Here is a 22,500-nt window from a genome sequence, read left to right on the forward strand (position 1 = left end):
TCTGCTTAAAAGGTTTTGTTGTGTGCAGACACAGACGAAAATAGACGGATACATATGTATACAGATACTTAAATACACGGACACAGACAGACAGGTGGAGAGAGACGCACATGCACACACAACATAAAAGCATTGTAGAGTTTATGATAAGTTGGAAAAAATTAGTAATATATTTAATTATTGGATATGTGGTATTGCAACTTCACAAAGCGATAACTCTAATTGACATGATTTTGAAACCAGAATGAAACACAATTCTGATAAAGATATGATATTGAAGTGTAGCAGCAACATCTATTATTTTGGAATTTATTCATTCTCATCTCAGTTTGTCACATTGAATACTGCAGCAGAATGCAGTAATTCTTTTATTTTCATTTTAATTGTGTGACTCATGGACTGGGAACCTTCCATAAGGTCTCCCCCTAATCCCTTGTTTGTTGTCGTGGGGGCCTTTAGGAGGTGGAGACTAGGGTCCAATGTAGGGGATCACCCCTACCTTAGACCTCAGCCTTCGCCTCAACTAATTTTGCATTGTCTTTTCTTCTCCCCCTTTCCTTTCCCTCTCTTCTTCATCATCCCCTTCTGTCCACTTCCTTAAGTATGAGACCTGTGCTGCAAGGATGAAAGGCTGGTTAATTATCTAGCCCTTACCCCTCATGGTGACCCAGAGGGGTAAACCATTTCCTCTCCCCATTTAATTCAAGCTCACCATGGCCAGTGATGAAGATTTTTTATCCTTTTTAGAGCCATTAAGGCTTGCCCCTTCATCAACTAGCCAGCCTAAATTTTATTTCATTGGTTTCCCAACCCGTCTTTCCTTTTACCACAGCTCCAACCACTGATACGAATACCCTCTCCTCAATATTTGCTGTCAACTCTATCCATTCTGAATCATCCACCCAGGTCATTCATTACTCATCCTTCAGAATAACCCCTTCCTCTCTCCCAACATTCTCCACTCCATCTCCTACTGCACAATACTACCCCTCTCCATACCATCCCATCTTCCATCTGCTCTCATCCTTCTACTGCTTCCACCTCCGCAAAGCTTTTGAGTACCCTTTTTGGCCTAGCCAAAATACTCTGACAATACCCTTTCCTTCCAACAATGTCTCCAAAAAAAAAGTTGGCAAAGTTCCAATCATTCACGCCTTGTCACAGTTACATCTGAGTCCCAAGCTTATACACTATCTACCCTGACTCTTCCTCACTCTTCCCTTTATACTTGTACTGTTTCTGACTCTGACTGACTGTCCTGTCTGTGACAAGGACTGGTCAGATTGTGAAAACGACTTGCTTGCATACCTCGTCAACTATGAGGCAATGGTAGTCCAGTGCTACACTATTTCTCACTGAGGCCAACATAGTCCTACACCAATATTGCTAAGATTAGCTTCTGTAGACATGAACTCCCCTATGAAATTTATATTGGTGGAGTGTCCTGCCCTGTCCAACCATATCGATGTCTTACCCGTTAATAGGTTTGGCCACATAGTCAAACACTGTCGCTCCACAGCACTGCCTTCTATGTGCCCAACTAGGCCATGACCGTTCAAATTGCTCTGCTCAGTCACACACATGTGCCAATTGTGGTGTCTCCCATAATGTATTTTATAGGGGCTGCCCTGCCTACAAGCTTGAATCTGAGGTAGCAGTTCTCAATCAAACAAGGCCTCACTCTATGTGAGGCCAGACAAGAAGTACTTTACTCCCCTCCCATCTTCTTAACCCCATACTGACGGGCCACACACTGAGGTGTCGTAACAAACCAAAGTGCTACAAGCCAGGGATTCGGCTTGATGTAGCGAACTCCTGCACTCAAAGTCAGCTCCAGAGCATAGAGTTTTTTATTTTCTTCACATGTCAGTAAGGGGTTAAGAAGTCTCAGCATCTCCCCCAGTATATCTTCCCTCTCCTCCAAACCAACCTATCTCTATTTCCTCTCTCCCCCAATTAAATTTCTTTTCCAGTCTAAATCCAGATACTCCAATCTCTACCACTTCCCTGGTGCCTCCCCTCCTCCTCATCACTCTAGCTGTTGCACAAGACAATCTAAACATGCCACTCCATCATCTACCACATCCTCTTCTGCACTCACCTCTTTCTCTGCTCCTCAGACATTAATTCCCTCTTCTCCTCCACATAAGGAATTCTTTGTTTCTCAGACCTCCCCACCCAACAGAAACTCTTGAAGACATCCAAAAGTTCATAAACATTTTTTTTTCACTCCCTCATCCACCCTCTAATCCCTTTATTCGCTCTACATTCAAAGTATCTACTGATATCCATCCTCCTCCTCAAGGTCCCCCTACCCCTCTTCCTCCCACTCACCCAAAAATCACCCCATCCTCTCTTCCTCCATGTGTGTCACCTCTTCCTTCCCTATTATCCTTACCACCCCCACGTGATACTCAAGTGACTCCCTTGTGTCACGACAATGACCTTCTGTGGATCTCTCCCCTCTTGACATTCTTCCCAACGCTTCACCACCTTCCCGTTCCCTTATTTCATTCTCAGGATTATCCTCCTACTTATACAACTATCGTTTCTTACCATATTATCCTTTTGATTGCTTCATAATAGCTCTTTTGCAGTTTCCTCATAGTGTTATTCTCCCTTCCTCAGACACATACTCTCCATTTGATCTGATTGCCCTATACCATTAACCATATCCTACATTCTATCCTACAGTATTTTACAACCTCTGACATCTAACACATCTTATCCTGATCATTAACTCATTCCCACCCTTTTCACCACAGTACTTTCTCATAGTGCTCTATGACCTTTGATGTCTAGCACATTAGTTCTTCTAAGCATTAACCATCAACCATTCTCCAGGGTCTCTTCCCAAGAAGGAGAATGTTTCTGCTAACAACTGGGCCGCACTTGTTCTACGTCGACCCTGTGAACATGGTGTTGAAGGGGCAGATACCTTGGGATCCAACCATCACTCCAGAAGCAAAGAACTTTAAAACATTTTTTGTTCACACGGTAAAAGCTCTGGTACCTTTGTTTTCTTTCTGAGATTTCTTAATTAATTGGAATAGGTTAATTCTTCGCAAAATATATGAGAAAATTTTATATTAGTGTTATTTCTTTAATATATAAATAAGGCATACTATTGGTCAAATTCCTGTCCTTCTTGAACATAGATATGGGTTGATTAGAAATTATATATACGTACATACATACACGTATTTATATATGTATGTATAAATTTTGTCTAACTAATGATTATTACTATTATTTATTTATTTATTATTATTGCAATTTTTTTTTTTTTTTTTTTGTAGTTGAGATTCAATTTTTGCTTTTATTCAACAGCCCAACAGAACTTATTACCTTGAGGAGCCAAATGGATTTGCACTGGAGTGGTGTAAAGCCATAAAAGAAGTGAAGGCTTTCTATTATCCAAACTCTAGGAGCTAGGCAGCACGTGGGAGGCAGTGGCCGGAAGCAGGGGAAACTACGTGATAAATCTGGAACCAAGTTGCTGGTCAACATAGGAAGAGTAACACAGTGTGTTGTATCTTGACATCTAAGTGCATATAAATGCATTGAGAATAGAAATGATCAAATAATGATAAATTGTATATCAGTGCATTTGTGTATATGAAATAATTATTTAATGAATACAGATTGTTATGTAGATGTAATTCTTCTGTACTTACTTTAACTGTGATGATGGCAAGCTGAATATGCACCTATAAAGAGAAAACTTTTCATTTTAAGAGTAGTCATTTTTTATTTTAGTGGATGATTTATTTCAAACTGAGCAATGGTGTTTAGAAATGAACACTTGATAATTGTCATGTAAATGATTAGTAATCTATTTACTCTTGATATAAATATCCCAACCTGTGCATTTTTACTTCTGTAGGAAAATGTATGTTACTGAAATTTTTACTTGTGTTTTTAAAGTTATTTTTTTGTCGTTTGATGAGTAAGAGTTGTGACAGGTAATGTTGAATACGTGTGGCATGTAAAGAGCCAGTCTTATATTTATATAGATTGGGTAGAGGTACCAGTTAGTGCACAAAACTCTTTTTCCTTTTTTTTTTCCCTTTCTTTTTTCTTTTCTTTTTTTTCATTTTAGGAAACCAAATGGAGTGCTTATTTGTAGGTCATGCTTTTGTCATACAATAGAATTCAAATATCTTAATTTGTGCTTTCAGTGGGAAAGTATCAAAATCAGTGTATTAATTTGCCAAAGATCCCTAAGTGTATGCAGTTGGCCTAACTTGTACTCTTTGTTTTGAACTCCTGAATGTTATAAGAAAATTAGTCGTTGTTTTGCATAATATGTAAAGCAATTTAATCAAATAAACAACCTGTAGTAAGAGATCTTTGTTAATATATAGTCCATACAGATAGAAACCCTTTTTTTTTTCTTTCTTTCTTTCTTTCTTTCTTTCTTTCTTTATTCTCTTTCATTCTTTTTTTTTTTTTTTTTTTTTTCATGTCTTCCTATTTTTATTCACCATTTTTTTTTTTTTTTTTTTCTTCCTCTTAAGTTTTTCTATTTCCATTTCATTTTTCCTCCTCCTCCTGCTCCTCTGGTCAATTGGTCTTCAGACAGAATGAAACTCGTATATAGCTTTGAAACGTGAATAATGTATATTTAAACATGAGCATAAAGTGGAATATTTTGTTATGAATGTAGAAATGTGCAAGTTCAAGGTCGAAATGATCCTAGTGATTACTTGCACTTCACAGGAATGATGGATCATAAATCTACCCTCATTTTCTTTGGGCTTGTAAAAGCTTCTAACAGAGCGCCTTCATATATCTAATCAGGGCAGTTCAAACACTAAGGGCCTTAGTTTGATTCCTTATTTGTTTAGCAACCTTTTTGAAAGTATCTTAACTCAGGAATGTTCTGTTTTCCAGATCAGTGTATGAATATTATGTCTAACACTTCAAGGCTTGATTTGATAAAAAAAGGTTATGATAAACAGATTCACGTACATTGAATGGCTTTACTTTTCATCATAAGGCAATAAGATTGTAATATTTAACACACACCTGGATTCATATAATGTGTACAAGACACTGATGTTGGTGCATCTATACCTGGCAGTCAGTGGCACTATATTCTTTACTCCAGATTATATATCTACCACATCTGTCTAATTCTGCAATATGATTCACATGATTTTATATTTACACCAATACTTGATACTTTAGTATGTTTCTTCTATATCTGTTATATTTGATAAAGACAGCTTTTGTTACCTGTCTATCATGTCCTTGTCTCTTTCCTGTTACTTCCTTAAAATTTAAATCAAGTAAATTGATTTTAAACTTGTAAGATCAGCCATTGCACAGGAACAAGCCCAGTTTATATATACGTATACCTGCATACAAAAATGTCCTTACATAATGCTTATTAAATTAGTGCTTTGAGGTCAGTTGGGTTTTCAGCATTCCGTGGGTGAGGAAAGAGGAATGTACATTAGATTTTAGTCTCCTTTTCATCTAGTATGAACTCCCAAATAACAAGTAGGTTTTTACTCTTGGGTATATATTTATTAGAGAAGAGATTTATTTCTTTTTAGAAAAAGTAAACAATCTTGAGACCTATGTTTTTCGTTTGTAAAAATTTGTACATAAACAAATTTGGATCTTTTTTGTTTATGATGGCTATGGTGCATGTATTAATAAGAAAATGTGTAAAACTTTAAAATAATAATTTCATCAAAATGTACTCTCATATTTTATAGGAAAGTCTTAAATGCTAACATGTTACCAAATAAAACCTTGTCTGAATTGGTGCCCCTACCCAATGCATAGGATCATTCTGGTAATAAAATCACAACTTCTTGTTCCTTCTCTCTTAGCATAGTGAGATAGAAGAATCATGCCCCATTACTATACATAAGCTCTTTAATGGTGGAATGATGCTTTGTACCCAGGTCAGTCAATACATGACTAAACAAAATGAAATCACTGTGAAATATATTTTGTGGGAGATATAATTATTGTTGTGTACATAGACTGAATAATCTTATGATTTGAAATAACTTAAATTATAAAAAGGCCTAGGAAATATAATTGTTGGTAGAATTCATAGGCTGCATTTGTATGTAACCCCCACCGTGAATGGGATGTCTACTCTAGCTCCTATCCCATCCCTCCTTATCAAGGCTGAGGATACTGGATGTTTTAAATAGTATTGTCCCTGTTGTAGTAAATCCTCTCAGTTGTGTTTGAGTTTGGTTGTGGATCAGGATCTTATGTTTTTTAAATATATTTCATGATTTTTTTTTTTTTTTTTTTCTTTTTTTCTTTTTTTCTTTCTAAAAGAAGCCTTGTCCTGTATTTGGTCATGCACAGGCTTACACACATTCACACTCTAGTGTGCGTACCCAACACATACTCTTTAGATACCATACATTTTATCAGACAAGCTTGTAGCTACTAAGCACCTCAACATATATTTAGAATATAGAGCATACAGTCCTTGTGCATTCTAAATGAATACAGATGCAAATCTCTCCCACAGTCAGTACTGGTTAGAACAGGCTTCCTCAAGACAAACAAGTAGTTCTCAGTCATGCTTTGTTCCCTTTTTATGAAATCTGGAAAATGTGCACTCTAAGCTCAGGGTTGGCCACTTTGACCCAATGGTTTACCTAAGCATATTTGTTTTTTTAAATTTAGCTTTTTAACCCCCTGTTCACGGGAGGCATCTACTATAATACCATGAGGCATAGCACTGATGCCGCGGGTGCCATCCCTACAGATGTGGCCCATACAGATATACTTGTTTGGCAGACCGTATGGCCGCCAAAAAAGCCTGCACACATTGGGTTAATGTTATATGAATTTTAAGTAAATTATTATTATTAATAAAAACATATATTTAAGGTGAAGGGGAAAAAATGTGCAAAGAACTTAATTGTATAAGGAACAAGAAAAAGTTTCCTTAAAAAAAAAAAAAAAAAAAAAAAAAAAAAAGAATAAAGAAAAAAAATGAAACATTTGGAATATTTAACCTCTTGCTGACGGGCCACACCTGTCATAACAAACTGTTCAGTCTGCAAGGTCTGCAGGGTATGCCTGCATGCGCGGTGAGACACCAGAGTGCTTGGAGCAGGATCCCACGCCCAGTGTCTGCCTGTTGCCGGAAATCTCTAAAGTTTAAAATTTTCCTTTATTTTTTTCCTCTCGTCAGCATTGGGTTAATCTTAGGGATGCATTATGTCTTTATGCATAGTCAGTATATATATATATATATATATATATAGATAGATAGATAGATATTTTATGACAATTTCATTATACAGTAACCTTGATTGATAAATTACTAATAGGATTTATTGTAAAACTATATGAGAGTATTCTCATATTAGTTATGAAAATGTTTGGCCTATAATGATACCTGCTACTCCATACAGGTCATTAAGAGCTACGTACGATAGTTCCATATGTGTGTACATTGATGGGAAGGAGGTGAGACTAAAAGAACCTGTAATAAACAAATGGGAAAAATGCTAGTAAAAGGATTTTTTTGTTTTTTTGCCATGGACATTAGTCATACCTGTTTACCTCCATTGTTATATATCATCCTTTTAGGGATTAAATGTTCATCATAAATGAAGAAACATTTCAGGAAACCCCCATTCAGACCAAATTTTACTGATAAAATTTCATGTAAATCTATTTTGCCATTTTCTGTCTACCTTGTATGTATTTTTAAGTTGTTAGTTTATTTGACCATGTGATATTAAACAATAACTCTGTAAGCAGCTGCAAATGCATCAATACATGTTTCTCTAAAAGGATCAACTATGGCTATCATTGCCAGAAGATTAAAAAGATAGTGGCACCCAAAAATAAAAGCTTAGTGCTAATTCCCGTCACAATAAGCATTGGGTTATTTACAGTGCAATCAGTGGTTTTGGCCAACCCTGTAATGACAAGTGTAACATGCCTGTTATGCCTTGGACACTGGGCCCCTGAGCTTAGATTATTGAGGTGAGATATGTAGTTTTCTTGTATGGAAGTGGAATATGGAATCCTCGGCCATAGCAGCTGCTGTAGCTTAGGAAAGATGTCAGTTTTTTTTTTGTTGTATTGTCCATCTCTAGAATAGAATGTTATAAAAAGATGCTTTAATAGAATGAACACTGTGTAAGGATACCATGTGATTATGAAAAGATAAGCTTTTAAGTAGAGTTTAGTCTCAGACCTTAGTAATGATTTTGAATATTATAATTTATTTATATGCTTATTAATAGCCATGCAATTATGGTATGTGATATAATTGCATTGGAAGAATTTCCCTTGTTTTAATTAGATCTGTTCCTTCAGTGTTATTAGATATATTAAAAAGAGAGAGAAGAAATTAATATATTATTATTGAGTCAAATGCTCCTCCCTAAAGATGCCACATACATTTGTTGTTTGAAGTTTGACTGTGTTATCTCCCTGCCTCTCCCATCTTCATATTTCATCTTTATCAGTAGTGATCTCAATAGGCATTATTGTTATTGTTTTTATCATCATCATCAGTCATTATTATTATTACTGAAATCTCTACTATTTTCATTACTACTACAGTTATTATTGTCATTTATTTATTTACTGATTTTTTTCTGCTGCATCAACATCTAAGATCATTAGTGGCATATTCAAAATATAGTGACAGGGTGGGGCTGGGGAACAAAGCCCCTGGTTAATTTTTATTTGTTTGTTTGTTTGATTTTTCATAGGCTACGCTTGTGGATTCCCAGAAAGGTTAATGGTCAAAGCAAATAAATGTGCTTGACATCAAGGGTCATATAGCATTATGATTAAGTATTGTCGCAAAAAGGGTAGAAATGAGTTAATGGTTAGGATAAGTGGACAGAAGAAGAGAAGGAAAAGGATAGGGGAAGAAGAAAAGACCTTGCAAAATTTGTTGGTGAGGCCTGAGGTCCAAGTTAGGGGTGATCCCCTACAAATGGCCTCATTTTCTGTCTCGTAAGCACCCCCACAACAACAAAAGAGTAAGGTTATTGATGGGGTTATTTTTATTATTATAATTACTTATCATCATCATCATCGTCATTTTGTTATTATTATGTTATGATGGATGCAATTGACACATGGAAAGTACTCTTTTCCTTGGCACTGGAGGTCTGCAGTGTTAATGCCTAGCAAAGCATTGCTAGGTGATCACCAGCCCTGAAACTTTTATAGTATGCTAGAAACATGTTGGGAGGAAGGGGGAGAGCAGAGTGAGCAACATTATTGGATTAGGGAGTAAGAGAAAAAAACTCATCAATGTGCTACCTGTCTGGCTTCATATATTGTGAGGCCAAGTCTGAATCTGAGTTGCCATTTCAGACTCAAACTTGTAGGTAGGGTAGTAGCCCCTATAAAATTTAGTATGGGAGCCATCACAATTGCTATGCATACCTGATTGTGCAGAGCAGTGTGATCAATTTTGACAAGATTGGGCATTGGGCTGTGGAACGACAATGTTTAGCTGGGTGGCCTAGATACCAACAATTCTGTCATTGATGGGGGGGTGGTTCTCTGCCAATTTAAACATTAAAGGGGAGGTCATGTCTGTGAAAAGTAATCTTTGTAATATTGGTGGGATTCTTACAACAGCCTCTAAGGGGAACAGTGTAGCATTGTACTGATATGGTTTCATAGTTCATGAGGCAGGTGATGATTCAGTCTTCTCCACTATCCTACCATTTTTTTTCATAGACAGGGCAGTTTGTCAGGGAGATTGAGACCAATCCAGTTAAAGTGTTGAATGAGGGATGAGGCTGGGCAGGTATGGGTTTGCTAGTGAAGTCGGCCAGGGTTGACAATGCTTTAGCTGTGGTTTTGGATGTAACTGTGATGAGATGGGAACAACCAGGGTGGCTGCAGGAGGAAACTTTGCCTACTTGGTTTTGGAGATGTTGCTGGAAGAGGAGAGTGTTGTCAGAGTAGGGGGCTGTGGAGGGGGATAATGAAAAATCAATCCCAATTAGCATAGTAAGTAAAGTATTTCAGAAGTCTGTAGAGCTGGGGATAATAGGACGGAGACATGTGGAAGAGGGAGTATCCCTGAGAGGGGTAGTATTGCAGAGTGGTTTACCAAAAGGCTGTCGAGATGTAATAAAGGAGGATGACGCAGGGAAAAAGACCATGCAAAATTAGGCAAGGGTGATTCCCAACATTGGGTCCCAGTCTCTGTCTCTTAAGCCCCCCCTCCCCCCTTACACACGGGGCAACAAGCATGAGGGGGGGTGGGGGTGAAATAAAGGATGGGAGAAGAATGTTTTCTGGAGCAAAGTCTTCATAACTGGCCATGGTATGCCTGGAGTATGTTGGGGAAAGAAATGGTCCACCCCTCAGGGTCCCATTGAGGGGTAAGAGCTAGACAGCTAAAGAGGGAATACTGTGCCCATGGCTCCCCCAGGATGTTCATGACTGGCACAAAACCAGCTTTTCATCCTATCAGTACAGCCCTCACCTGAGGATGTTAGGAAGACGGTGCTGTGGAGTGAGGTAGTATTGTGGGGAGGACAATAAGAATGAATAGTAGTAATAAGGGAGGAGGAAGTAGACAGTGAATTGACTAGTAGGAGATATAGTAGAGGATGTTGGGAGAGAGGAAGGGGTGTATTCTGAAGGTTGAGTAATGATCTGGGTGGATGATTTGGAATGGATAGAGTTAAAGAATATTGAGAAGGGGTATTCTTATCATTGGTCAAAGCAGTGATAGGGGTCAGGAAACCAGAGAAGTCAAATTTAGATAAGCTAGTTCATTAGGAGGGCAAGCCTTAATGGTTCATGGTTAGAAGAGATAAATGTATTAGACGTGAAAGGTTATATAGCACTATGGTAAAATATTGTAGCAAAATCAGGATAAGAAGTGTTAGATGTCAAATGTTGTAGAATGCTGTAGGATAAGATGGTAGTAAAAATGTATCGAGGGGGAGCAAATGGAATACAGTGGGGATTTGTAAATGGAGATGTGGTTAAAGGTATAGGGCAATCAGATCAAACAGAGAGTATGTGTCTGAGGAAGGGAGAGTAACACTATGAGGAAACTGCAAAAGAGCTATTATGAAAAACAATACTTGTGAAACTAGGAGAAGAATCCTGAGAATGAAATGGGGGAACAGGGAAGGTGGTGAAGTATTGAGAAGAATGTCAGGAAGGGAGGGATCCTGAGAAAGACATTGCCATGACATAAGGGAGTCATGTGAGCATCTTGAGTAGGGGTGGTAAGGATAATGAGGAAGGTTAAGGGTTAATGGTTTAAGGCAAAATAAATGTGCTAGACATCTAAGGTCATGTAGCACTAAAGTTAATGTTAGTGAAGGGTGTTTGGATTAGTGATTAGTTGTTAAAGCTGGGTTAAGGGATTGGTGAGTGAATGGGTTAGGGTCGTATGAGGTAATGTAAAGGATTAGATCAAGTGAAGGATACATATGCGTTTGAGGAAGGAAAACAGGTTGTCAAAGCAGAAAGTGTGAGATTCTGTAAGGATGTCTGGTAAGTTGGGATGTCTATGTAGGGAGGATAGGTGGGAGAAAGTAGAGGTACGGGCTGCTTCAAAACGTGGGCATGACAATAGAATATGTGGCACTGAAAGAGGAACATTACATAAGGGACATAGTGGTGGATCGGATTGTGACATTAGATAGGAGTGTGTTAGACGGGTGTGGCCAATGCGTAAGCGGGCGAGGGCCGTCTCCCAACGTCTGTTCCGATGGAATGGAGCTGACCAGGAGGAGATTGACAGTTTTACAGTATATAATTTATTAGTGTGGAGACTTGACCAAAAAGATTGCCATCGATTATACAAGAAGGTCTTAAAGTGTGGGTAATAATCCGTGGCTGGGATATGTGAGAAACGTGGTGGGTTTGATGTGGACATAGCAGCGTAGCGTGCTAGAGTATCTGCCTGTTCATTGCCGGGGATTCCAACATGGCTGGGTACCCAGCAAAATTTGATTGTTTTATGATGTGTGGAGAGGTAGAACAACCAGTTCTGGATCTTACAAACAAGGGGGTTAGTCGTGTGTATTGAATTTATGAGGCTTAATGAGTTACGGGAGTCAGTAAAAATTGTATAAGAGGAAGAGGGTAGTGAGTATATGTGTTTTAAGGCATAAAGGAGAGCATACAGTTCTGTAGTAAGGACACTGGATTCAGGAGGGAGGGGGATTTGAAAGTACGAGTTGGGAAGATTACTGCAAAACCAGCACCGGAGGTGGTTTTGGAGCCGTCAGTGTAGACGGGAATACTGGAGGAATGAGTGGAGGCATGGTCAAGGAAATGGGTGAGAAGGACAGTAGGAGGAATATTTGATTTTGGTGGGTCAGGGTAGACAGAGGAGCAAATATGGGGGCAAGGTATAAGCCATGGAGGGACTGAATGGACAGAGAACGGGAGGAGTCGGAGATGGGGAAAAGGGGAATGGGAGAGGAGATTATCCATGCGAATGGAGAAAGGAGTAGGTAAACGTGGAGAAGAAGCAAAGGTAGGAAGTAGGGATCGTGGGATAGTTAGTTTAGTGAGGGGAAGTTGGTGGAATCGAGCATAACATCGGAGAGAGAGGAGGGCACGGCGTCGAGAGAGAGATGGTATGCCTGATTCAGTGTACAGGCTCTCAACTGGAGAGGAGCGGAAGGCACCTAGGGCTAAGCGAAGACCACAGTGATGGATTGTATCAAGGTGAGCAAGGAGAGAAGTTGAGGCAGAGGAGTAGATATGGCATCCATAATCTCGAGTGGAGAGGATCAAGGTAACATGAAGATGAAGGAGAGTTTTTCGATCTGAGCCCCAGGATAAATGGGATAGGGTTTGTAAAATTCGGAGACGGCGACGAGCTTGTTCTTTGATGTAAAGAATATGGTCACGCCAGGATAGTTTGGAGTCAAAAATGACGCCTAGGAATTTAACAGAGGAATGGTGTTGGAAGTGGAGTGTCATATAAGAAGAGTGGAGGTAGAGGACCTACACGTGTGCGAGAGAAAATAATGGAGAAAGATTTGGAGGTAGAAAAGCGGAAGCCATGGTTTGTGGCCCAGGAGGAAACTGGTGATATTGCAGATTGAAGAAATTGGTAGAGATTTGGTATGGATGTGCCAGAGGCATAGATGGTTAAATCATCAACATGAGTGATGACCGGGCTCCTGGTGGTAGAACTGAGGCAATGTCATTTACAACAAGAAGGAATAAGGTGGTACTAAGCACACTGCCTTGTGGGACACCTTCAATTTGAGGAAAGAAAGATGATGTGGCAGAGGCAATTTTGACCTGGAAAGGGCGTTGGGAGAGTAAAGACTTTATGAAGACACCCATATTTCCACGTATGCCTAGAGAGGACAATTGTTGGAGAATATGGTACCTCCATGTCGTATCATTTGCTTTTTCTAAGTCAAAAAACATAGCTAGTACGGATTCATGGCGTGCAAATGCGGATGTAATATATGTCTCAAAATGAGCAAGGGGGTCAGCTGTGCTTCGGGCACGGCGAAAACCAAACTGGGAAGGTGAGATAAGATTGTGGGATTCAAGATACCACATTAAGCGGAAGTTAACCATTCGCTGTAGTAGTTTGCATAAGCATCTAGTTAGTGCGATGGGGCGATAGTCTTGAGGGAGGGTACTCGATTTATTGGGTTTCAGGAAAGGGAGGATAAGAGCTTCTCGCCAATGAGAAGGAAAATTTCCTGATGTCCATATGTGGTTGTAAGTTGTTAATAGGAAGGATAATGAGGAAGATGGGAGTTGTCGGAGCATACGGTAGTGAATACCGTCAGGGCCTTCATGAGTGTTGCGGCAAGAAAAGGGAGCATCATAGGACTCAGCAGAGGATAGGGTGAAGATAATGGGGGTACGTTCCCTGATTGTTTTAATAGAAGAGAAGTGTGGAGAAAGGTGAGAGCCACTGCTGACCTGGCTGAAATAGTCACCCAGTTCATTAGCGACTTCGGGAGGATCAGAGATGAGGGTATCTCGAATATGGAGGACAGAGGCTGGATGTTTGCCTGATAGTTTATGGATCCGGCGCCAAACATTTGAGATAGATGTAGAGGATGTAATTGAGGAAACATAATTTCGCTAGCTATTTGTTTTACTATTTCGGATTGTACGACGAAAACAGGCAGATGCTCTTTTAAAGGAGATAAGAGCTGATAGTTGATGAGGGGTACCTCGTTTGTAGCGGTAACTGTCCCAGGCTGCACGTTTTACACGGAGTGCTTTAGTGCAATCAGAATTCCACTATGGAACACATTTGGAGGTATAGGGTCTTGAGGTTCGAGGGATACCTGTATGGGCAGCTCTTAGGACTGTAGTTATGAAAAATTGTATCATTTCTGATACGGATGAGAGGGAAGATGGAGGGGTATGAATAGTAGAGAGTGAAGTGAAAGTATGCCAGTCAGCTCTATCTATATGAAGTTGGAGAAAGGAAAACTGGAAAGTGGTCGCTATAGGGAAAGTGGTCTAGAACTGACCAGTGGAAATCTAAATGAAGAGAAGGGGAGCATAGAGAGAGATCAATGCATGGAAAAGACTGCATGCGTGTATCAAAGTGTGTGGGGCGATCTGTATTTAGAATAATAAGATCAGCTGTGGAGAGGAAGCGCTCTAGGGCTCGGCCACGGGTGTTGGTGATAGAATCACCCCAAAGAGTGTGGCGGCAGTTAAAATCACCTACTATGAGGAAAGGTGATTGAAGTTGGGAAATTTGGTTTTCAAAAGCAACAAAGTTAATGGGGTGGGAAGGGGAGAAGTAGACTGAAATCACTGTGATCCAGCGGCGAAGAAAGATACGAATAACTGTACAAGGGACAGTGGTTTGAAAGGGAGGTATGACATAAGGTGTTTTCTGGTTGGTAAGTATGGACGAGACATAAAGGGAGTGTGGGGAAGAAACAAAATGGTAATTGGGGATTGGTATTGGAGAATGTGTAAGAAAAGTTTCTTGGAGGCATATAATGGATGGGTTATAAGAGGAGAGGATATGTCGGAGGTCAGGTCTGTGAGAGCGGAAACCGCGAATGTTCCAATGGTTAATGGTTAAAAGCAAAATAAATGTGCTAGACATCTAAGGTCATGTAGCACTATAGTAAATGGTAGTGAAGGGTGGTTGAGTTTGTGATTAGTTGTCAAAGTTTGGCAAAGGAATTGACGAGTAAATGGGTTAAGGTTGGGTAAGGTAATGTATAGGGGTTAGATCAAGTGAAGGATGTATATGCATTTGAGGAATGAAAACAGGTTGTCAAAGCAGAAAGTGTGAGTTGTGGGAGGGATCACGAAAATCGGTCCCATTTGGCTGGGCTAAATAGATTATTTAAGAATTTTGTAGAGATGGGGGTAGTAGAAGGACGGGGGCATGTGGAAGAGGGAGTAGTGTTGAGGGAGGTAGTGTTATGGGGAGGTGGACAATAAGGTTGTAAGGTAGTAATAAGGGAGGATGGGGTAGTTGATGAAGAAGGTTGTGGGGGTATAGTTGTTGAAGTTGAGCATGTTGGGAGTAGAAATGTCTCCTGGGGTGTTGATTAGGGTGGATACTGTACTAGTCGGCATTGAGGAGGGGGTATTAGTTGTAGTGTTCAGAGCCGTGGTCAAAGGAGAGCCTGGGGTCAGGGAATCGGGCGAGTTTGAATTGGTGGAGCTATTTGATGAAGAGGCAAGCCTCATTGCCTCTAATAATGGTATGGTTAATGGTTATTCATTGTTGGCCATGATAAGCCTGGAGTATGTTGGGGAGAGAAACGGTCCACCCCTCAGGGTCGCTTGAGGGGTAAGGGCTAGACAAGCAGCGGAAAACCGTGCCCATGGCTCCCTCAGGCCGTTCAGGACTGGCACAAAGTCAGCCTTTCATCCTTTCAGCACGGCTCTCACACCTTAGGAAGTGGATAGTAGAAGGGGTTGGTGAAGGGACAGAAAGGAAAAAGTAGGAGGGGGAAAAAAAAGACCATGCAAAATTAGTCGAGTCGATGGCTGAGTCCCAAGGTTGAGGAGTTCCCCATCATTGGGTCTCAGTCTCCGTCTCCTAAGCCCCCCCACGACAACAACGGGCAAGGGATTGGGGGGAATGTTCTAATGAAGGATAGTTATACTTTCGTTGATTTAGTGGCAAAGATTGCAGTGCTTGTTGGAGAATTTGAAGGGGAAGGTGCTAGAGGGTGGGATAAAGAATGAGGTTGGGGAGGTGGTTGTTGTATCAGGAGGGGTGTCGGGAGGTAGAGGGTCTGGGGGAGAGGGTATTTGTGACATGAGGGATTCACGTGTGTATCCAGGAGGGAGTGGAAGGGATAGAGGGGATGGTGGGAGGGTTAATATAGGTAGGGGTGGAGTCGGGGGGGATGGGGTGTAGGGAGAATATGAGTAGGAGGATGGATATCGGCAGTCACTTTGAGTGTGGAGGGAGCGGGAATTGTAGAATTTGAAGGTGGATGAGTATCAGTTTGGGATTCTATTATGTTGTTCTGGATATCTTCAAGTTTCTGTAATGGGGTTGGTTGCAGAGTTTTGTGAGATAAAGGTTTTCTTGTGAGGGGGGGGGGAGGATAAGTCTGGTGTCTGAAAAATAGGGGCAAAGGAAGGTGGAGGTGATTGTGAGGTAGGGGAAGAGGGGGGGGAACGTTTATTCTGTCTGCTGCGGGTAGTGCGGGGAGGGAGAGGGGAAGGTGTTGGGGCTGTAGTAGAGATTGGGGTGTCTGGATTTAGGATGGCAAAAGAATTTGATTGGGTAGAGATTGGAGTGTCTGGGTTTAGGATGGCAAAAGAATTTGACTGGGGAAGGTAGGAGGTAGAAGAGGGGAAGTTAGATGGAGGGGGGTTGGGTTTAGGAGAGGGTGTAGGAGCTTGGGAGGTAGGGGGATTGGCAGAGTGAGCGACATTACTGGAGTAGGGGGTAAGAGAAAAGCCTCTTCGACGTGCTTCCTGTCTGGCTTCACGTAGAGCGAGTCCAAGTCTGAATCTGAGAGTTGCTACCTCAGACTCAAATTTGTAGGTGGGGGCAGCCTCTATAAAATACATTATGGGGGCCGCCACAGTTTGCACGTGTGCGTGATTGTGCAGAGCAGTTTGATCGAGTATGGCCAGGTTGGGCACATAGCGGGCATCTGGCTGTGGAATGACAGTGTTTGGCTGGGTGTCCTAAACACCAACAATTTTGGCACTGACGAGGAGGAGGTTGGTATGGTCGGACAGGTAGGGATTCCCCACCTATGTAAACATTAAAGCGAAGGTCATGTCTACGGAAAGTAATTTTGGCAATGTTGATGGATTTCTTACGATTTCCTCTGGGAGGAATGGAGTAGCATTGTACATATGTTGCATCATAGTCTGTGAGATAAGCGAGTAAGTCCTCTCCACAATCTGACCATTTTTTGTCATGGATTGGGCAATCTGTTGGGGAGATAGAGACAGTTCCGGTGCAAGTATTGAGGGTTCGATGAGGTTCTGTAGGGATGGGATTACCACATAGATCAGTTAGTTTTGTTAATGCTATAGCTTGGTAAGGCAGTAATAAGGGGAGATGGGGTGGTTGATGAAGAAGGTTGTGGGAGTAAAGGTGTTGGAGTTGAGCATGTTGGGAGAGTAGAAATGTCTCCTGGGGGTTGGTTGTTGATTAGGGTTGATACTGTACTAGTATGCATTGATGATGGGGGAGTTGTTGCAGTGTTCGGAGCCGTGGTCAAAGGAGAGCCGGGATTGGGGCTATTTGATAAAGGGGCAAGCCTCATTGCCCCTAAAAGTGGGGTTAACTCTTCATTATTGGCCATGATAAGCCTGGAGTATGTTGGAAAAAAAAAACAATCCACCCCTCAGGGTCCCCTTGAGGGGTAAGGGCCAGGTATGGCAGGGGAATACCGTGCCCATGGTTCCCTCAGGCCGTTCAGGACTGACACAAAGTCAGCCTCTCATCCTTTCAGCACGGCTCTCACACCTTAGGAGGTGGATAGTAGAAGGGATTGGTGAAGAAACTGAAACGAAAAGTATGAGTGGGAAAAGAGACCATGCAAAATTAGTTGAGTCGATGGCTGAGTCCCAAGGTTGAGGAGTTCCCCATCATTGGGTCTCAGTCTCTCTCCTAAGCCCCCCACGACAACAACGGGCAAAGGATTGGGGGGGATAATGAGGAAGGAAGAGGAAATGATGATGCACATGACAGAGAAGAGGATGGGGTTTTTGGGTGAGTGGGAGGAACTTGAGCAGCAGCCATCTGTATGTAACAAAATTCACAAAAAAACTACAGGGGACAGAACATAAATCCATGTTTTTTGGGTTAAGACCTTTTGAATGTCATCAAGAACTTCTTGATAGGATTTAGGGGGGAGGTCTGAGAAACAAAGGTTTTCTTATGAGAAGAGGAAATAGACATCCGAAGAGCAGCGAAAGAGGTGGGTGCAGAAGAGGATGTGGTAGATGATGGAGTGGCATGTTTAGATTGTCTTGTGCAACAGCTAGTGATGAGGAGGAGGGGTAGGCACCAGGAAAGTGGTAGAGATTGGGGTATCTGGATTTAGACTGGAAAAGGAATTTAATTGGGGGAGAGAGGAAATAGAAATAGGTTGGTTTGGAGGAGAGGGAAGATATACTGGGGGATATGCTGAGATTTCTTGAGAAGATGGGAGGGGAGCAGAGCGAAGTACAGTTCTCAAATAGGTAGAGAGAAAAATCTTGTTTGTGTGCTTCTGGTCTGGCCTCACATTGAGAGAGACCTAGTTTGAATCTGAGAACTGCTTCCTCAGATTCAAGCTTGTAGGCAGGGCAGCTCCTATAAAATACATTATGGTAACCACCACATGTGCATGATTGAGCAGAGCAAATTGATCGGTCATGACCAGGTTGGGCACATAAAAGGGTAGTGCTGTGGAGCAAGTGTTTGGCTGGGTGGCCTAAACGCCAACATTCTGACATTGACGGGGAAAGGGTCAATATTGTCAGACAGGGCAGGACACTCCACCAATAGAAACATCATTGGGGAGGCCATGTCCACGGAAACTGATCATGGCAATATTGGTGTAGGACTTGCAATGGCCTCTGGGAGGGATAGCATAGCACTGGATTGCTGCTGCATCATAGTCAATGAGGCATGCAAGCAAGTAATTTTCACAGTCGGACCAGTCCTTGTAGATAGGGTATTCAGTCGGAGAGACGGAAACAGTTCTGGTACAGGTATTAAGGGAGGAGTGAGATTGGGCAAGAATGGGTTTGTCTGTGAGGTCAGTCAGGGTAGATAGTGAACAAGCTTTGGACTCAGATGTAACAGCAACAAGGCATGAATGATCAGAAAGACTGCAAAAGGAAACTTTGCCTACTTGTTTTTGGAGACACTGTTGGAAGAGAAAGGTATTGTCAGAGTATGGAGCTGTACAGGGAATCACAAAGAACTGATCCCGCCTGGCTGGGCCAAAAAAGGGTTTGCAGAGGTGGAAGCAGTAGAAGGACGAGGGCGGGAGGAAGATGGGGTGTGGAGAGGTAATGCTCTTGGGAGGACAATAAGGAAGAGAGAATGAAGAAGACTAGTAGATGGAGTGGATGATGTTAGGAGAGGAAAGGGTATATTGAGGGCAAGTAATGACCTGGGAGGATAATTCAGGATGGATATAGTTGACCACAAACATCAAGGGGGTATTAGTATCAGCCAAGAGCCATGGTCAAAGGAGAGCCAGGGGTTGGGAAACCAATGAAATCAACTTAGATAAGCTAGTTGATGAAGGGGGCAAGCCTTATTGCCCCTAACAAGATTAAAAAATCATTATGCCCATGGTGAGAGGAAATTATCTACCCTTAAGGTCACAAGGAGGGGTAAGGGATAGGTGTTTAACCAAGGAAATACCATGCCCATGGCTCCCGAGGCCATTCAGGACAGAGCCAGCCTTTCATCCCTTCATCACAGCTTTCACCTTGGAAAGTGGATAAAAGGGGATGAAAAAAAAAAAAAAAAAAAGGAAAATTAAAGGGAGACCATGCAAAATTAGTTGATGTGGGCTGAGGTTCAAGGTAGGGGCCTTTTCCTGCACTAGGTTTTAGTCTATGCCCCCACAACAACAGATTGGGGGGGGGATTATGTTAAGGTCTTCATTCTAGCTTAATTTTCTGTTTGTTTTCACCTGTCTGTAGATAATTTTTTTTTTAGGTTCATGGAAAAATCAGGTAGCTGATGTCTACTTGGCTTTAGTGGTTCTGAGGTGATGAAGGCTGCCCCAATTTGAAAAGAAGTCTTGTACAAGAATTGTAACTGGGGAAAATATTGCTCTAAGAAGTGTTTATATTGTTTAATATAATTGTGTCCAAGTTCTAGCTAGGACATGAAAATGGATCTTTGGTACATATCGTATGAAAATCAAACTACATACTTCATTTTCCTGTGATGTGATGTGTAACCCTTACATAGTGTAATGTGGTACTGTGGCTTTATAGTCGAGTTAAAATTATATTGCTACCACAGTAGACACTTTCAAACTTCATATCTCCAAGGTACTTCATCAATAAGCTATGTTCTAAGTAAAAAGTTGCAGATCCACCTATCTTACATTTTGTAATTTATCCTTTCACCACCTTGAGAGGGACAATGTTTGAACCTTTACCAAGACGATCTATTAATCAAGAGTAAAATTATATATCAAATGGAAAATCATACAAGACAATGATGGATGTGGTTATTAAAACATACATCTTATGTAAATTTTACTCAGAGCCTTCATCTACATTCTCAGTTCCAAGTCCCTTGAAGGTAGCGACTGGCACAAGAGTTGCCAAGGTGTAGAAGGGGCGGCTGGATTCCTCATCCTCGTTGCGGCGGCGAGAAAGTCTCACACGTACACGGAAAGGAGGGTTCCTGTGTTGGAGAAAGGGGATTGGATGCATTATCATTTAATAATTAACACTATTTTAAAACTAACCTGTCTCTAAACTAAAATGTATCTTCCCTTTTTAGCTCAATCTCAACTGGACATTAGGAAAGAGGTCCTGAGAGAGCATATTAAGGACGATCATTCCTCTCCCTCCCTTGCACAGTCCTGGCCATCAATGGTCAACTTGAACTGCTCTTAAGAGCAGCTCAAAGTCATCCTATGACAGGACACATTTAGTGCAGGAGGTGAAAAGTAGCACTTTTGCGAGGTGATCTAATATCACTTGAAATTTTCCAATTCAGTTCATATTCTATATATATAATACAACTAGAACATTTTATTAGCAATAAATTAACACAACTTGTATATTTAGTGAATAAATGCACATTTCACAGGTACAAACAAGATTAAAGGCTCACCTGATACCACGGCTCCAGATAAACTTGTTAAGCCTCAAGTCAATGCGTACATCATCCGTATTCATCTGCTGCTTGGCAAACTTGCGGATCTCCTTGATAGCACGGGTGGCTTTCCTCTTGAAACTGACTCCATGTAGGCGAGCATGGAGGTTGATGGTGTATTCCCTGGTTACCACCTTGTCGATGGCGGACTGGCGCTTCTCAGTCTTACGACGAGGCATCTGCAATGAACACATTCAATAAAATATAATCCCAGTATTTTAAATTTTCCATTTATTTTTACAGTAAATGATACTTAAATTCTTTAGTTCTGCTCTTTAAACTATTTGTTGTTCAATATAGTGAAAATTTATAGTTTCTAAAAGGTTGAAACCTCAATGTCAACATTATTCTACTTTGCAATACCATCAAGACTACACAGTCAAGATGCTCAAGTGTAAAATTAACAAAACAGGTTTCCATTTGCTGTATTTTGGTTACAAAACACATGATCTCTTTGTAGAGGATGACAAAAAGGGAGCTTGCTTTGAGCTAAATTGTATAGTGCACATTGCTGAGAGCATACTTGACAGCACATAGCACAGGTATATGCATTCCAACATGTGTGCCTGGTGCATTTTGGAAAGAATAGAAGCTATTTGATATGAATGGCTCAATTCTGTATATATTTCTTCCAATCTTAGCTCAATCCCAACTGAACTTTAAGAAAAAGGTTCTGAGAAAGCATATTAAGGATGATCATTCCTCTCCCTCCCTTCCACAAGTGAAGTCATCTATGGTTATCGAGCAGCTAAAAGTCATCCTATGACAGATCACATTTAGTGCAGGAGGTTAATAGCATGAAACTCACTGCCTTAACCTGATTTTAACCTGGTAAATTACCCGAAGGTCTAAAATGAAAACTTAAAAATTAGTTTTAAGCCAGAATTTAAATGCATTTACTATTTAGAGTTACTTGACAGTACCATCTCTTAAAACCATTGGGAAAATAAGGGTATTGTGAATTTCCAAGGATGTACAAATGTACAAAAAATGCAAACTGACTTTTCACGAAAGAAAATTCCAAATTTCTTAGGTTTAAAATTCTATACTCTTCTGTACCAAAGAATGCAGTAAGAGGACACCAGACCCAATTGATGGGGAAGGTACAAGGAATTCAGAGCAATAATGGAGTTCTATTTTGCAATGTTTAGTCATTAATAGGAAACAGTGCCCCTTGAAACACCTACATCCATAAAACTGCCATAATC

At 40.9% G+C, this 22,500-nt stretch overlaps 2 protein-coding genes across 3 annotated transcripts in view; one reads left to right on the forward strand and one right to left on the reverse strand.

Moving 5' to 3' along the window:
- The window catches only part of LOC125043571 (3-phosphoinositide-dependent protein kinase 1-like), a 36,792-nt gene extending 28,436 nt beyond the window's left edge, over positions 1-8,356 (forward strand). Inside the window, exons 13-14 of the mRNA XM_047639775.1 lie at positions 2,845-2,997; positions 3,331-8,356. Of these exons, the coding sequence (XP_047495731.1) occupies positions 2,845-2,997; positions 3,331-3,435 (258 nt within the window). The 3' untranslated portion in view covers positions 3,436-8,356. The remainder of the gene's footprint in view (positions 1-2,844; positions 2,998-3,330) is intronic.
- A 12,295-nt stretch (positions 8,357-20,651) lies between these two features.
- LOC125043831 (60S ribosomal protein L31-like) overlaps positions 20,652-22,500 on the reverse strand; it is a 3,890-nt gene continuing 2,041 nt past the window's right edge. Inside the window, exons 1-3 of one of the 2 annotated variants that reach the window (XM_047640157.1) lie at positions 22,480-22,500; positions 21,251-21,471; positions 20,652-20,815 (exon numbers count right to left, since the gene is read on the reverse strand). The exon at positions 22,480-22,500 is cut by the window's right edge and continues 3 nt beyond it. In XM_047640157.1, the coding sequence (XP_047496113.1) occupies positions 20,665-20,815; positions 21,251-21,471; positions 22,480-22,485 (378 nt within the window). In that variant the 5' untranslated portion in view covers positions 22,486-22,500 and the 3' untranslated portion in view covers positions 20,652-20,664. The remainder of the gene's footprint in view (positions 20,816-21,250; positions 21,472-22,479) is intronic. The other variant, XM_047640158.1, reaches the window with a different exon arrangement.

This window comes from Penaeus chinensis, chromosome 34 (genome assembly GCF_019202785.1).
Source record: "Penaeus chinensis breed Huanghai No. 1 chromosome 34, ASM1920278v2, whole genome shotgun sequence".
In the NCBI taxonomy this organism is placed as follows: domain Eukaryota; kingdom Metazoa; phylum Arthropoda; class Malacostraca; order Decapoda; family Penaeidae; genus Penaeus; species Penaeus chinensis.